Source organism: Phyllobates terribilis, unplaced genomic scaffold (genome assembly GCF_046119375.1).
Source record: "Phyllobates terribilis strain yellow unplaced genomic scaffold, ASM4611937v1 Scaffold_3__8_contigs__length_932513732, whole genome shotgun sequence".
NCBI lineage: Eukaryota > Metazoa > Chordata > Amphibia > Anura > Dendrobatidae > Phyllobates > Phyllobates terribilis.
The window spans coordinates 106,545,175-106,560,772 of NW_027362763.1; the positions used below are offsets into that span (position 1 = coordinate 106,545,175).

Here is a 15,598-nt window from a genome sequence, read left to right on the forward strand (position 1 = left end):
TTTAAATATATATTTTTTTATTTTTCTCATTTATATGACGCCATTAATTCCACAGCGCTTTACAGACATTTATTGGCCACTATTTGCAAAATTGTTATATTTGCCTGAGCTAGAATTTCTCCAGCTGTAGAACTGCCAAAAAAAAAAAAAAAAAAGTGTTTAAAAAAAAAAAACCTAGAGAGCCCCTTTAAGACTTTGTATCTATTCAATTGCAGCTTGTACTAGGAAAGGAGAACATAACCCCTATGCTCCAGCATATTGCTCTGCAGCTTCCCGCTCTGCTTCCCACGTGGAGTGGAGGAAGATGAAAGGGAAAGAAGGAGGTGAGGAGCATTGTAGACATTGGCGGAGATACAGAGAGGTCTGCGGGCTCCGCTATATACTAACGACAGTATATAGAGCTGGAGCGCACCTGTCAATCAATGGCAGAGATGTGCTAGGCATTGTATCAGTGTAGATGTATGCACATAGATACATAAGTATCGCTGCATGCATAATAACAGCAGGGCTATTGTACAGGCACAGAGAAAGGCAGCCAACCAGGAGAGATGTCTGCAGAAGCCTCAGAATGAAGAATGCTGCAAAATCCTACAAGCTACAGAAGGAATTCCCATCTAGACACAGAGGAACACCAGCAGCAGCGGCGGCATCTCAGGATCCCCCATCCAACCCCTCCTCATTTCATTGCTACTACACTGCAGTAAAATGGATTTAATCTCTCAGCCGCCCCCCCAAAGCGCTTTACTCCAGCCAGTGCATGTGTTTGCAGTGTCATAATTCCTCATCTTCTGTACACCTTGAGTGAATGAATGAATGGATGGATGGATGGATGGATGAATGAAGGCTCCAATTATCTGTTCTTTTGCCATGATTTGAGGAGGACCCTACAAGCCCATCAGACAGACATTGTATTCCTTTCTCCTACATCAAACAGGGAAGCTTTGTTACTGCAAAGAGCAAATAATCCCCAGTACAAGAGCTGATCAGAGAGAGAGAGAGAGAAGGAGAGAGGGGGGAAGAGGGGCAGTCTTGTTGGAGCCCCCCCAGATCAATATTTGGCAGGCTTGCTGCAACTTGCTGCAGTCTGGAGCAGAGTAGAAGAGTGCATAGCAAGTGACCGAGGAGGGCAAAGCCCCACACATGTCACATGTGCTTCTTAAGGCCACCTGGAGCTTCATCACTAGTGGTGAGCAGGATCTGCTGGAGGATGCTGCGGCAGGTGATCCACAGAGGGCTGAAGTCATTCTTCTACAAGCTGGGCTTGTTTGTCAGCAGGCACCCGGTGTTTTTCCTCACTCTCCCTGCTGTCCTCACCATCATCTTTGGCTTCATCTTCCTCAGTCGCTATAAAACAGACAGTGACCTGGAAGCCCTGGTAGCCCCAAGCCACAGCCTGGCCAAGATAGAGAGGAGCTTGGCCAGCAGCCTCTTCCCCCTAGAACAATCCAAGAAGCAGCTGTATTCAGACCTGCACACCCCAGGGAGGTATGGAAGGGTGATCCTGCTGTCCAAGCCTGGAGGGAATATCCTGCTGCAGGCTGAGCACATCCTCCACATCCACAGGGCTGTGCTGGACATGAAGGTGAACTACAGGGGCTACAACTACAGCTTCTCCCATCTGTGTGTGCTGGGCAATGAGGACAAGAGATGCCTGCTGGATGATATCATAGCAGTGCTGGAGGAGATCAGGGCAGCCACACTGGCCAACCTCACAGCCAGCAAGGTGGCAGTCACCTACCCCAACACTAAGCTCAAGGTAGGTGCTGCTGTGCTGCCCACCCTCCTGCTGCTGCCTGCCTGCCTGGTGGGGGGATATCGATTCATGGATAGGTGCATATATATATGTGTGTGTGTGTCGGTGTATATATATATATATATATTGGACAGGTAGATGGATAGACACTATGTATTTTACTTTTGACCTATCATATAATAGCAAAAGTATCTGTGGTATAGTAAATAGTATTGAAGCATGAAGTACCTGTAGAAATGCCAAATATTAAGAAGTAACAATGTAACAAATATCATAGGAAATATATAAAAAATATGATAGACATAAATAGATAATAGATAAATAGATGTGACCAGACATAGTGATGAGTATGCACTATAATATATATATATAGAAAGCTGTATATTCTAATACACATTACTACATTTCTTTGTTGCCACCTGTGTATTTGATTTGCAAACTATGTTGTAGAGATTTAGAAGGAACTGTAAAGTTTAAGTAACATCCTGTGTTTCTATCTATTATCTATTTATTATCTCTCTATTATCTATCTATTATCTATTTATTATCTCTCTATTATCTATCTATCCCATATCTATCTATTATCTATTATTATCTATCTATTATCATCTATGTATTATCTATCTCTCCCATATCTATCTATCTATCTATCTATCTATCTATCTATCCCATATCTATCTATTATCTGTTATTATCTATCATCTATCTATTATCTATCTATTATCTATTATTATCTATGTATTATCTATCTCTCCCATATCTATCTATCTATCTATCTATCTATCTATCTATCTATCTATCTATCTATCTATCTGTCTATCCCACTTCCTCTATACTTTGCCATGTACAGGTCTAGCTGTGATATTTGGAGGGGGTGTAGATAATTGGGGTAGTTTCCATAGTCTCCAGCACTGCATTGCTCAGGACACAATGGGCGTGCTTTTATTGTTGATGCCCAATCATTGTCGGCTCTGTTCCATTGTTGCCCTATAACTGTTGCTCATTGCCCGGCGGTGGCATTGTGTGCTGGAGAATTGGCAGCAGGTTGTGCATTGAGGAGTTATCTCTGGAGGGCTGTGACAGCATTGCCGCAGCATCTCGGATGTGGCCATTGTTACCCTGTGTGTTCAGTAGAAATGTAGGAACGAGTTTGGCATTTTTAACTCTTGTACATTGTGATATCATAAATTGTAGTATCCCAGATAATTTGTGAGTTGGGCAAGAAGACCAACTCAGCTCTGCTATATCCTGGCCATTTGCTTCCAGCATAACACAAGATCAAGGACTCTTTTTTCAAGTGCATTACCGAGCTGCTGTAATATATGGATTTGCATTGAGTGCGTTCAATATATAGATTGCAGTGATGTATTGTCAGTGACACCTTGCACGTCGCTCTTATTGTGAGCACGCACTTTAGTAAATGGTGCATTGACAGATCTGACAGGTACAATCTACGACAGGACTTCTTGGATTAAACCCTTCTTGATGGGACTTTCCTTCCAGGATTTATGTATTTGCATTGAATATTGGGATTAACCATTTGATTATTATTGGTAATTTATATAAAAAAATATCCCGTTCTGTACGTATAAAGGAAATGTCTCCATCAATGATCATAATCCCCATAGTGTTGACCTCCAGACTACTTCTGGCAGGCCATGCTGAGAGTTGTAGCTTTGCACCAGTTGGAAAGCCACAGGTTGCCGATCATTAACCAGTAGGGTATGTGGAGATATAGTGCTGGGTATAATATATACACACTGGCATAAATGGCGTAAGGTCATTGGAAAATATGGCGTGGAGCTGAATGCCAAATTGATGAGACCCTAGAAGTACTTTTTGCCCCATTATTCATCATTGTGGTTGGACGTGTCCAGTAAGGGTGGAGAAGGCTTCATCGTCAAGACCAGTGACATTCATCATCATCACATTTTACTTCAGCTTCCCTAAATTGGGAGAAGTAGGAAGAGTAAGGACCCACTTGGATAGTATTTACCTTGGTGCTTTTGAGATACTTTATGAGAATTTTTCCATAAAGCAGTTAATGTTGGCATCCCAGCTGGCCTAGGGCAGTGGACGTGTAATGTCAGTAGCCCTGGTGGTCTATGGTAGTGAAGGATTAATGTCAGCAGTCCTGGTGGTCTGGGCAGTTAAGGGGTTATGTCAACAGTGCTAGTGGTCTATGTTAGTGGAGGAGTAATGTTAACAGCCCTTGTGGTCTAGGGCATTGTTGGGTTAATGTCAGAAACCTTGGTGGTCTAGGACATTGGTGAAATAAAATCAGCAGCCTTGGTGGTCTAGAAGAGTAGAGGGGTAATGTTATCAGCCCTGGTGATCAGCAGTGAACAGATAATGTCAACAGTCTTTGTGGTCTAGGACATTGGTGAGATTGTGTCAGCAGCCCTAGTGGTCTGGGGCAATGGAAGGGTAATTTCAACAGTCTGTGTGGTCTATGGCAGTGGAGGGTAGTATTGGCAGCCTTGCAGGTCTAGAAGAGTAGAGGGGTAATGTCATCAGCCTAGGTGGTCATGAGCAGTGGAAGGATAATGTCAGCAGCTTCAGTGGACGGGTAATGTCATCAACCCTGGTGGTTTAGGGAATTGGAGGGGTAATGTCAGTAGTCATGGTGGTCTATAACATTGGAAGGGTAATGTCAGCAGCCCCAGTGCTCTAAGGAAGTGAAAGGGAGATTTTAACAGCTATGGTGGTCTATTGCACTAAAGGGGTAGTGTCAGCAGCCCTGGTAGTCTACAAAATTGGAAAGGTGACATCATCAGCCCTGGTGGTCTAATAGAGCAGTGGAGCAGTAATTTCGTCAGCTCTGGTGGTCTAGTAGAGCAGTGGAATAGTAATTTCATCAGCCCTGGTGGTCTTGGATAGAGAAGGAATAATTTCAGTTGTAATGGTTGAGGGGATAATGTCAGCAACTTTGGTGGTCTTGGGTAGTCGAGGGATAATGTCAACAGCCACAGTGATCTGGAGTAATGGAGGAGTGATATCATCAGCCTTGGTGGTCTAGATCGGTGGAAAGTTAATTTCAATAGCCCTGGTGGTCTTGGGCTGATGTATTATGGTTTTCTCATCTCTCCATTATCTAAAGTTGATCCTGTAACAGAACTTGTGGCGTTAACCACCTCACTGCTCTTCAACCAGATGGTTACTAACATTAACCTCTTCATTACCCAGGGACTACCGAGACAGTAACATCTTTATTATTCTGAGAACTACCAGAGATGTTGGCACTAACCACTTCCTTAGCCTGGACCATGAATGATGTTAGCATTAACCTCTCCATTTCCCTAGACCATCAAGAACATTAACTTTTACATAGATACATTGTTGATAAGGCTGAAAACAGGCACATGTCCATCCATTACCTTAGATAACCAAGGAAGTTGACATTAACCCCTTCAACTACCTGGGATATCTGCATTAAAAGGAGGTGTAAAGGGTAGAAAAAAAAAACTTGGAAGTTCTATTGACATTCTGTTAGGGCTCCACACAGAGCGAGAGCCAAAGAGATGGCTATAAATGAGGCTGTATGGGCTGTATCTTCTGTGGATGAAGTACAGAGAGGAACTTGGTAGATGTCCACACATTGCTGGTTTTCCGCAACAGAAAATCTGCAGATCAATCTGCAACTGCAAAATAGTTAGTTTTGTTGTAGTTTTCGATGTAGAAATGATGCAGATTTTCATCACAGATTGTGAAATCCACAGGAAAAATCTGCAGCAGAAATTGACATACTGCGGATCAAAAATCCACACAGGCAAAGGTCAATTTACGTTGCTGATTTTTTATGCGGAATGTGGGCGAGATCTGTTAATACCCTAAATGCCGTTACGGTAAAAAATAAATGCGAATGGAAAATCTGTGGCTTATCTGCCCCGACTGCTTGTACCCCCAAGAATAGAGAAGAGTGAACCCAAACTCTAAAGTTCGGGGTTCGAACTGGACATAGGTGCCCGGTGCTGAACTCGAACTTCTCCCTGGAGACCATTTTACAGTTCAGGAGTTCGGGGAGGAGAGAGAAAGTTTGTGTCCCCATTGATTTCTTTGGACCCGACGAACCCGAACATCCACAGGTCCGCTTATCCCTACTGAAGAATGTAATAATACACGGCAGATGTGTTGCAAAAACTTCTGCAATTAAGGTTTTTTTCCTCCTCTTCTCCCAGGAATTTGCAAGCGTATAAGATGGGGAAAATGTCCCTCACCCTCTGTTCCCTCTCTTTTACTCACATTATATAGGAACTAGCTAGTTCCCCTTCTTCCAGGAACCATAACATTTTTATCTTGCTGTCGACATACTAACATGAGAGCTTGTTTTTCATTTTAGTTATGTGGCTACCTGATGTTTTTATTGATACTATACTGGAGTACGTATACCATTTTGATAGCTTTGCAGTTATTTTTTTTTTAGGTGGTGGCTGAGAAACCTGAATTTTGGAGTTTTTTTTTCTCTACCGCATTTGCTGTACGGGTTGAATTAATTTTATATTTTGATTAATTGTATTGTTATGCAAATTTTTACATTGTTTATCTCTTTTTTTTTTAAACTAGAAAATGATGGGGGGAGCAATTTAAATTTTTCTATTGTTTTACATTTTTCAAACTTTTTTTTTTATATATATTTCGGGGCTTCTTTTGATCGCTAGTTCCATATACTTCAATATGGTAGATTTTATAAATAAGGGTATAGATTGGATTATCATTCAAAGGGCTGGATGACCTCCTAGGTGGTTTCGGGGGATGGATGGGTTACTTGTGATGACAGATTTCTTATAAGGGGAATCCCTTGGTCACGCAACCTGTATAACTACATATAAACCTATAAAGATATCACTTAAAAAGTGAAATCAGTCCCAAATTTAGTAAAAAACCGAAGAGCAAAAAATTCCCAGATCTATGTCACCAGACAGGTGATACATCATTATTATATTTCATTGAAAACAGGCAGGAATTCAAACAAACTGTGGGGTCAGTTTTATGAAAAGATAATAAATTTTATTCAATATAGCATAAATATACAGCATAGGAACAGATCTCATAAAAGGTTTGGAATGAAAAAGATACTGCAATGGCACTATAAGAGGAGTAATGGAGTATCCATCACAGTGGAGAAATTACAGAGACACACTGGGTCCTATTCATATAGGTAAGGCATCCTAATAATTATATTGAGCCATGGACTGCACTGAGATGTTGCTAGCAGTTAGATTTATTCCTAACAGTCAATCAAAAAAGTTATGTGCAACCTGGTTCTATTTCTGTGTGTCCCAATGAAAGGCTTGGAGAAAATATAAAGCATAGGAATTACCTTGTGTCATAATATAGGATAGAGCAGAGTACGCTTGGGAACTACATGTTTCAACCACTGTCCCTGACTTCTATATTTATAGTGCTGTCAGCAGATTGAGGGGTCAGATATGCTATTAGGCTTCATTTAAAAAAATCGGCATATAAAGAGATCGCCCACTGGACTCTTAGGTCTATCATTTTGCATTGATAACCTTCTTAAAGGGGTATTCCCATCTTATACTTTTATGACATTCCCAAAGGAGTTCTTTACTCTTTCTATAACTCCCGAAGACTTTAACAGAGAGAGCCATGTACAAGCTATTCTCTCTCAACGCAGAAAATTACCACTTTGAACAAATATTTTCCCGAGAGGTGAGATTGGACACAGGATTATATTGTATTTTATAGATGGGAATCTCCTTTAAAGGGAATGTGTCAGTGGGATCAACCCTCCTAAGCCATCTATATGGGCACACAGGTCTTAGAAAGTTCAATAAAATGATACCTTGATATCTGCGATCCGATGTCTTATTCCAGAGAAATTCATGTTTTTCTTAGTGAGCTGTTAAGATCTATGGGCTGGACATAGATCTCCCCGAGAATCTGCCTTCAGAGCTTGTATTAAATTAAAGGTGGTATTACCAGTGTGAGACATGTAGCTCAGGAGAGCAGACTGTCAGTCATTACATGTCTCACACCTCCTAATGCCACTGTTCATTTATAATAAGCTCTGTAGGCAGATTCTCGGGGAGATCTATGACCCGCCCATAGATCTTAACAGCTCATTTACATATTAAGACAACCGTGGATTTCTCTGGAATAAGACATTGGATTACAGATATCGAGATATCATTTTATTCAGCTTCTTATGACCTATTGTATGGTGTGTCATATGTGACAGACAGTCACCTTGCAGTTGGTTGCAGAAGATCTCTTAGTTTGGCATTACAGACACCTTCTTAAATCTGTCTCACTCTAGGACCCAGAGGCTACCTTCTTCTTGCCTGGGTGTATAAATACTTTCACTTTGCAATAGGGAGGCGCTGGTAATATTCTCATGACCCCTTGTGAAGGCTTGGAGCAAGTGCAGTTCTTACTTTCTCTCTGGTGCTAAGACAACGTGTGTGCCATCTCTCTAAAGTCAACTCAAGCTAAGCTACTTCCCCTTTGTCTGTCTCCCCTTGCTATCTTTTGTTGTCAGTGGGGATCGACAAGCGCTCATCCCTCCTTCCCTATCTAGGGCCAAGCACTAAGGAAATACAGGAATAGGTTCCTGTGCGGCGACTGGTGAGGAACCAATATAGAGATGGTAGGGGTAGACAAGGTGATTGCAGATCAGCCTAGGAGATCTCCACTTCCCCCTTTCCCTAGTGCTTGGACTTCCTTTCCCTCATCCCTTCGTGTTGTACTTTGTCTTTCCTACACTGTGCGTGACACCTACATGCCCATACAGATGACTTAGGATGGTTGATCCTACTGACTGGTTCCATTTAAATCTATATTTATAGCATTCAAGTCTCTTTCTTTCTGATTAAAATCCCACAGAAACATCGAGTCAAACATTAACCTTCTGTATTCCTGCAGCCATCACTAGGGGGAGCTTAATGCATACTGTTTTATTATCAAGATTAGGCCAATGAAGACAAATTGGTCTTAAAAGTAAACATTGACTTTAAAGTTTAGTCGTGCCTAAAGTGTTTCTGGTTAGTGATGAGCGAGTATGTTCTGTTAACCCTTACGGCGAGCATGCTTGGGTGCTTGCCCAGTATCTTCAGCGTGCCTAAGAAACAGGCATTCCTCACATGTATTAAAGCTGTCAAACAGTCGCAAATCATGTGCACGGGGTGACTCAAACATAACACCCGAGCACGCTGAAGATACTCGGAAAACACCCGAGCATGCTCGTAAATCTCAAGTAACGAGCATGCTCGCTCATCACTATTTCTGGTCCATGAAGGGAAACATGTCATGTCTTGTTTACATGCAAAGCCAATGTTGACCAATACATAATATATGGTGAGATAAACAGCTGAGACTATAAGCCATTATATTATATTATCACTGAACTGGTACATTGTTGCAAACTATCAGGGAAGGAAAAATATTAGCACTACTGATGTATTCCAGTCATAGCTAATTTTATAAGCAGGACTCAATAGCCATTGTGTGAAACACAAGGCCCTGCTGTCCATCATTGCAGCAGTAAAACTTAGCAAGGACCACAACATGGGCAAAGTGGCTACTTCCTAAGGCCTCCACCAACTGGGGACTTCCACCATCTCAACCTATTCTGATGGGGTCCACAGTATAGGAACTGTATCAAACTATTATTTCAGCAGTATACAGCATATGTGTTTTAGCATGGGCATGTTCACTGTATGGTACTGTTATGCACTATATAGCACCATTATATGGGCACTATATACTCCCGGTATTTGGCACTATATGGTGGCATTATTTATAGTCTTTGAGGCTGTTATTGACCTCAGTTTTCTTCCTTTCTTACAAGAAAAAGGAGAATTCTACTTTTCCTCCCGACTTAAATGGGTTGTTCGGTAATTACCTATTCTTAGAATAGGTCTTCAATATCAATTTGCTGGGGAAGCGACTCCCGGCACCCCCACGATCAGCTGTTCCTGAAGCTAGCACTTGTGGAGCTATACAAAAAAAGCTCTGTCAACTGCATAGTGGCCATGACCGGGTACTGCACATCAAAGAATGGGAGTGAACTTGCAGTACCCCACTGTGACCACTATTTAGTTGACAGAGCTATACTGTTATGCTCCGCAGCTAGCTAAGCATATCTTACAGCTGATTGGCTGGAGTGCTGGGTGTTGCATCCACATCGAACTGCTGTTGATGACCTATCCCAAGGATAAGCCATTGATATTAATGTAGCGGGTAACCCCTTTAAGTCTCAGAAAGCTCCAACCAAAGAGGCCAACGACCAAAGCACCAGGATCATAAAATCATAGAATCATAGAATGTTAGAGTTGGAGGGGACCTCCAGGGTCATCGTGTCCAACCTTCTGCTCAATGCAGGAGTCAATAAACCTTCTCAGACAGATGTCTGTCCAGCCTGTTTGAAGACGTCCATTGAAGGAGAACTCACCACCTTTCGTGGCCCCCTGTTCCACTCATTGATCACCTTCACTGTCTAAAAGTTTTTTCTAATTTCTGATCTGTATCTTCTCCCTTTCAGTTTCACTCTATTGCTTTTCATGTTTCCATGTGCAAATGAGAGTAAGGATGATCCCTCTACACTGTGACAGTCCTTCAGAAATTTGTACACAGCCATTAAGTCTCCTCAAAGCCTTCTTTTTTACAAGCTAAACATTCCCAGATCCTCTAACCGTTCCTTGTAGGACATAGTGTGTTTGCAGTCTGCTCACCATCCTGGTAGCTCTTCTATGAACTTGCTCCAATTTTTGCATAACTTTTTAAAAATGTAGTGCCCAGAATTGGACATAGTATTCCAGATGAGGTCTGACCAAGGAGGAGTAGAGGGGGATAATTACTTCATGTGATCTAGACTGTATGCTTCTGTTAATGCAACCCAGAATTGTGTTTGCCTCTTTTGCTGCTGCATCACACTGTTGACTCATGTTTAGTCTATGATCTATTAGTGTACCCAAGTATTTTTCACACGTGCTGTTGCTTAGTCCTATTCCTCCCATTCTGTAGATGTAATTTTCATTTTTCTTGCCCAGATGTAGAATCTTGCATTTCTCCCTGTTAAATACAATTGTATTAGTCGCTGTCCACTGTTCAATATTATCTAGATCCTTCTGAATCCTTTCTCTGTCTTCTCTAGTTTTAGCTATCCCTCCTAGCTTTGCATCATCTGCAAATTTGATTAGTTTACCTTCAGTTCCCTTATCTAGATCATTTCTAAAAATGTTGAACAACACTGGCGCCAAGACACAGCCTTGTGGTACGCCACTTAAAGCACTTTTCCAATTAGATGTGCAACCATTTAGAACCACTCTTTGGCTCCGATCACTGAGCCAGTTATGAATCCACCTAACCGTAGCCTTATCAATTCCATAACTTCCTTCTTAGTACCTGCAATCTCTGAGCTCTGACTTGGACACCCACCGACAATTGACACTGTCTCTATGAGACGTCGATATCAAAATCGAGATGAAATTCCCCTTTAAGACGTAAAATATAATACAGCCATTTTCTGAATACAGCTACAATCTTCTAGAAGTCTTGAAAATCTCATTGCTGTTCCTCCGGAATAGCTGCTCATATTAATTGGGCTGTCAAGCCGAGTCCAGAATATTATAACAAATAGTTTGGGCTGTGTCTCCGGGCAAAGACATTTATAATAATTGCAGATTGACACCACATCGAGAGAACATGAGAAGGATTCTGGCTTCATCCCTAGAAGAGATATTTCTAAGAACCTTTCTTACAATATATAGTGGAGGAGGTGGTGCACGACATAGACAAGAGGAGCTTAAATCACAGTATGCCGGTCCCTTGCAGATGTATAACTAAGGCCACGTTCACACGTTCATTATTTGGCCATTATTTTATCTCAGTATCTGTAAGCCAAAACCAGGAGTGGAACAATCAGAGGAAAAGTATAATAGAAACACGGCACCACTTCTGTATTTATCACCCACTCCTGGTTTGGGCAATTTTTCATTTTTTGCTTTTGTATTTTTTCCTCCTCTTATTCCAGGAGCCGTAACTTTTTTTTACTTTTCCGTCCCCATAGTCCATATGAGGACTTGTTTTTTGCGGGACGAGTTTTACTTTTGAATGGCACCTTCCATTTTATCATGTGATGTACTAGAAAGCGAGAAAAAAAATCCAAGTGTGGAGAAATAGCAAAAAAGGCACAATTTTTTTTTCTTTTTTATTTACTGTGATCATTTTACAGCAAAACTGGATTCTCCAGGTCAGTACCAGTATGCCGATACCAAACATGCATAGTTTTTGTTTTAAGTGGTGAAAAAAAAAATTCAGAAATTTGTAAATATGACCCCATATTCTGAGACCCTTAACGTTTTCAATTTTCGGGATATGAACCTGTCTTGGGGCTTGTTTTTTGTGCCCTGAGCCAATGTTTTTATTGATAATACTTTGGGGTAGGAACAATGTTTTGATCACCTCTTATTAATTTTTTTTTGCGGCAGAAAAAACGTAATTTTGGCATTTTTGATTTTTTTTTTTCTCGTTACGCCGTTTACTGATCTGATTAACTTATTTTATATTTTCATAGACTTGACTTCTACAAATGCTGCTAGCAAATATGTGTATCTTTTTAATAATAATAATCTTTTTATTTATATAGCACCAACATATTCCACAACGCTTTACAATTCAAACAATGTACAGACATTATTGGCACTGTCCCCATTGGGGCTCACAATCTAGATTCCCTATCAGTATGTCTTTGGAGTGTGGGAGGAAACCGGAGAACCCGGAGGAAACCCACGCAAACACGGGGAGAACATACAAACTCCTTGCAGATGTTGTCCTAGGTGGGATTTGAACCCAGGACCCCAGTGCTGCAATGCTAACCACTGAGCCACCATGCTGCTTTGTCATTTTTTTCTATTTCTTAATTTTAATGGGGGGAAAAGGGGTGAATTAAACTTTTATTTTATTTTTTAAAACTTTTTTTTTACTTTTCATTGTATTTGTTAGTCCCCTTAGGGGACTTGTACCTTGTGCTATATACAGCAATGCCACAGTCTTGCTGTATATAACAAATATCACGGTCTCCTATCAATGTCAGCTTTCACAGGAGTACCGTGATGAAAAGCACAGGGGTCTTTAGCAGACCCCTGACTGTCACATCAACTCATCATCGTCCCGCAATAACGTTTTGGGCACACCGATGGGCACATAGAAGAGTGCGCCCCTTCCGACACGCATTAAATGCCTCTGGCTGAGATTGATTTAACATGTAAACAACCACAGGTGGGGCTCCGTTCCACCAGCGGCTGCTGGAGCCAGATGATGGCTGATTAGATTACCACAGCCATCATCTGCCATCAAAGATGCAGGGTTACAAGCCCCCCAAAAAAAGCAATACTGACATTGCTTTTTGAGATTTGTTTTTATAGCATTCATTGTGCAACAAAGATGACCGGACAATAAGATTCTTCAAGTCATTGTGATTACAGCCATACTAAATAGTTTCTTTTGTTATCTTTCAGCGGTTTAAAAAAAATTGAGAATGTAAAAAAATTAAAAAAAATTGTTTTTCTCGCCATTTTCTACTATCTGTAACTTTTTCACTTGTCCATCTATGAAGCTGGATGAGATCTTGGCTTTTGCATGGCGAGCTAAGGATTTTTATTGATACCATTTACGGTTATGTTCGCACGTTGCATTTTTGCATCGTTTTTTTGCTGCTTTCTTTTATGTAAATTAAAAGCTGCTTTTTTACAGTATCAGCAAAAGCTGTGAGATTTCAAAAATCTCCTTTTTTGAAGCGTTTTTTCAACACAGCAAGCAACAGGAAAGTGCAAAAACGCAGCAAAAAATGCAACCATGCGATTTTGCTGCTTTTTTGATGAATAAAACATACTTTGTTAAACATGAACTGTAGACAAATGACACATATAAATCTACACCCAAAAAAAACAGCAAAAATGCAACAAAACTTGCTTTTTCTAAGCATTTTTCTTTTCTGCCAAGAGAGCAGAAAAAAACACAGCAAAAGCGCAACATGTGAATATACAGTAGTATAAGGCTGAGTTCACACGATGCATATTTCATGCGTTTCCGCGGCGTTTTTGCAGTTGCGTAAACGCCGCGGAAACGCATGAAAAACGCATGGTAGAAGGGAAGCAATGTTCCCCAATGGAAATCCGCATGTGCTGTGCCCATGATGCGGATTTTTCCGCAGCGTGAACGCTGCGGTCAAAAATCCGCAGCATGTCAATTAATTTTGCGGAAACGCGGCGATTTCGCCGCCATTGACTTGCATTAGAACGCGCCAATTCCGCAAGACAGCATCTGTACTTGCGCTATTGGCGCGTTCTAATATGCGGATTGTACCCGGGTGTGGAGGAGAGGAGAGTCTCATCCACACCCAGGTACCATTAAAAAAGCTGTAAAACAAGAATAAAATAAAAAATAAATGCATTCTTACCATCTGTCCGCCCGCGCAGCGCTCCCGCTTGGTTCCCGTCACTTGCAGTGAGTTGTAGGACCTGCGGTGACGTCAGAGTCATGTGACGGGTCACGTGACGCTGACGTCGGCAGGTCTTTCAATTCAAAGTTGCTGGCAGCCGGGAACTTTGTAAAGCAGGACAGCGCGGGCCATCGGAGGTAAGTATATACACTCTCTCGGGTCACACTATATAAATCCATGCCGGTTGCATGGATTTATATAGTGTGACCTAGTTGTCAAGCACTTTCCAGGTGATGCTAAAATCGCCTGGAAAGCGCTTGTCAATCTGCATGCGGAAACGCATGTGAATCTGCATGTGGATCCGCATGTATTCTGCAGGAAAAACGCATGCACAATCTGCATGCGTTTTTTCTGCCAGGGAGATGCAGAAATGATGCAGAAATTTTCTGCTTCATTTCTGCATCGTGTACACATACCCTAAGGGGCATACTGTGTTTTGATAAGTATTTTTAGATTTTATTAGCTTAGGCAATTATGCATGTAACAACATAAAATGTGTTATTTTTTGTTTTTATATTCTGTTATTTACATTTGAGGAAAATGGAGCCAAATTAAAAAATTTTTATTGAGTAATAAATTTTTTACATTTTTCATTAATTCACTTTGATACATTGCAATATTATCGTTTTCAAGTGTATTGTCTCCTATGAAGTCCAGTAATAATATCATGGCACACTGAGGCCTTCAGAAGGCTCCCGGCTACGATGGCAAACCACTTTTTCCATGCAGACTGTTGGTCCTTGTGGAAAATTGGCTGTCGGTGCTAGGGAAGAGCAGACCGGTGGAAGTTCGAGTTCTGGTTCCCGACCCAAACTTTATTCCAAAGTTCCATTGGGTCTCAGAACTGTCCCCGAACTTGAACCAGAAACCGAAATCCATTGAAAACAATGGGGACCCGAACTTGGCATCTGGAAAAAAAATCTCTTTCTCTCTCCCGAACATTGCAACGGACTTCCGGGAGAAGTACGTTTAGCACCGGACACTAACTGTCTGGTACGAACCCTGAACTTTTACGTTCAGGTATGCTCATCTTTAATGGATGCATGGGCCCTCTGTAGTTCACAATGACATGCACATGTCAGTCTAAGACATTTTTTAGGTTTTGGAGAACATAAGTAGAGATGAGCGAACCAAAGGTTAAAAGTTTGGGGTTCATAGCGGACAGATAGTGTCCGGTGCTAAACACCGAACATGAAAGTCCATTGCAATGTTCGAAATTTCAGGGAAAGTCTGTTGATGAGAAAGAGAGAGAGAATTTTCCAGCTCAAAAGCTCGGGCCCTCATTGTTTTCAATGGGGTTCGGGTTCTGGTTAAAGTTCTGGTAAAGTTCTAGTACCAGAACCGAACTTTGGAATAAAGTTCGAGTAGGGTACCAGAACCCG

The 15,598-nt window shown here is 41.4% G+C and overlaps 1 protein-coding gene across 1 annotated transcript in view; it reads left to right on the forward strand.

The window, feature by feature from the left end:
* The first annotated feature begins 213 nt into the window (after nt 1-213).
* Nucleotides 214-15,598, forward strand: part of PTCHD4 (patched domain containing 4) — a 190,770-nt gene continuing 175,385 nt past the window's right edge. Inside the window, exon 1 of the mRNA XM_073674096.1 lies at nt 214-1,756. Within this exon, the coding sequence (XP_073530197.1) occupies nt 1,148-1,756 (609 nt within the window). The 5' untranslated portion in view covers nt 214-1,147. The remainder of the gene's footprint in view (nt 1,757-15,598) is intronic.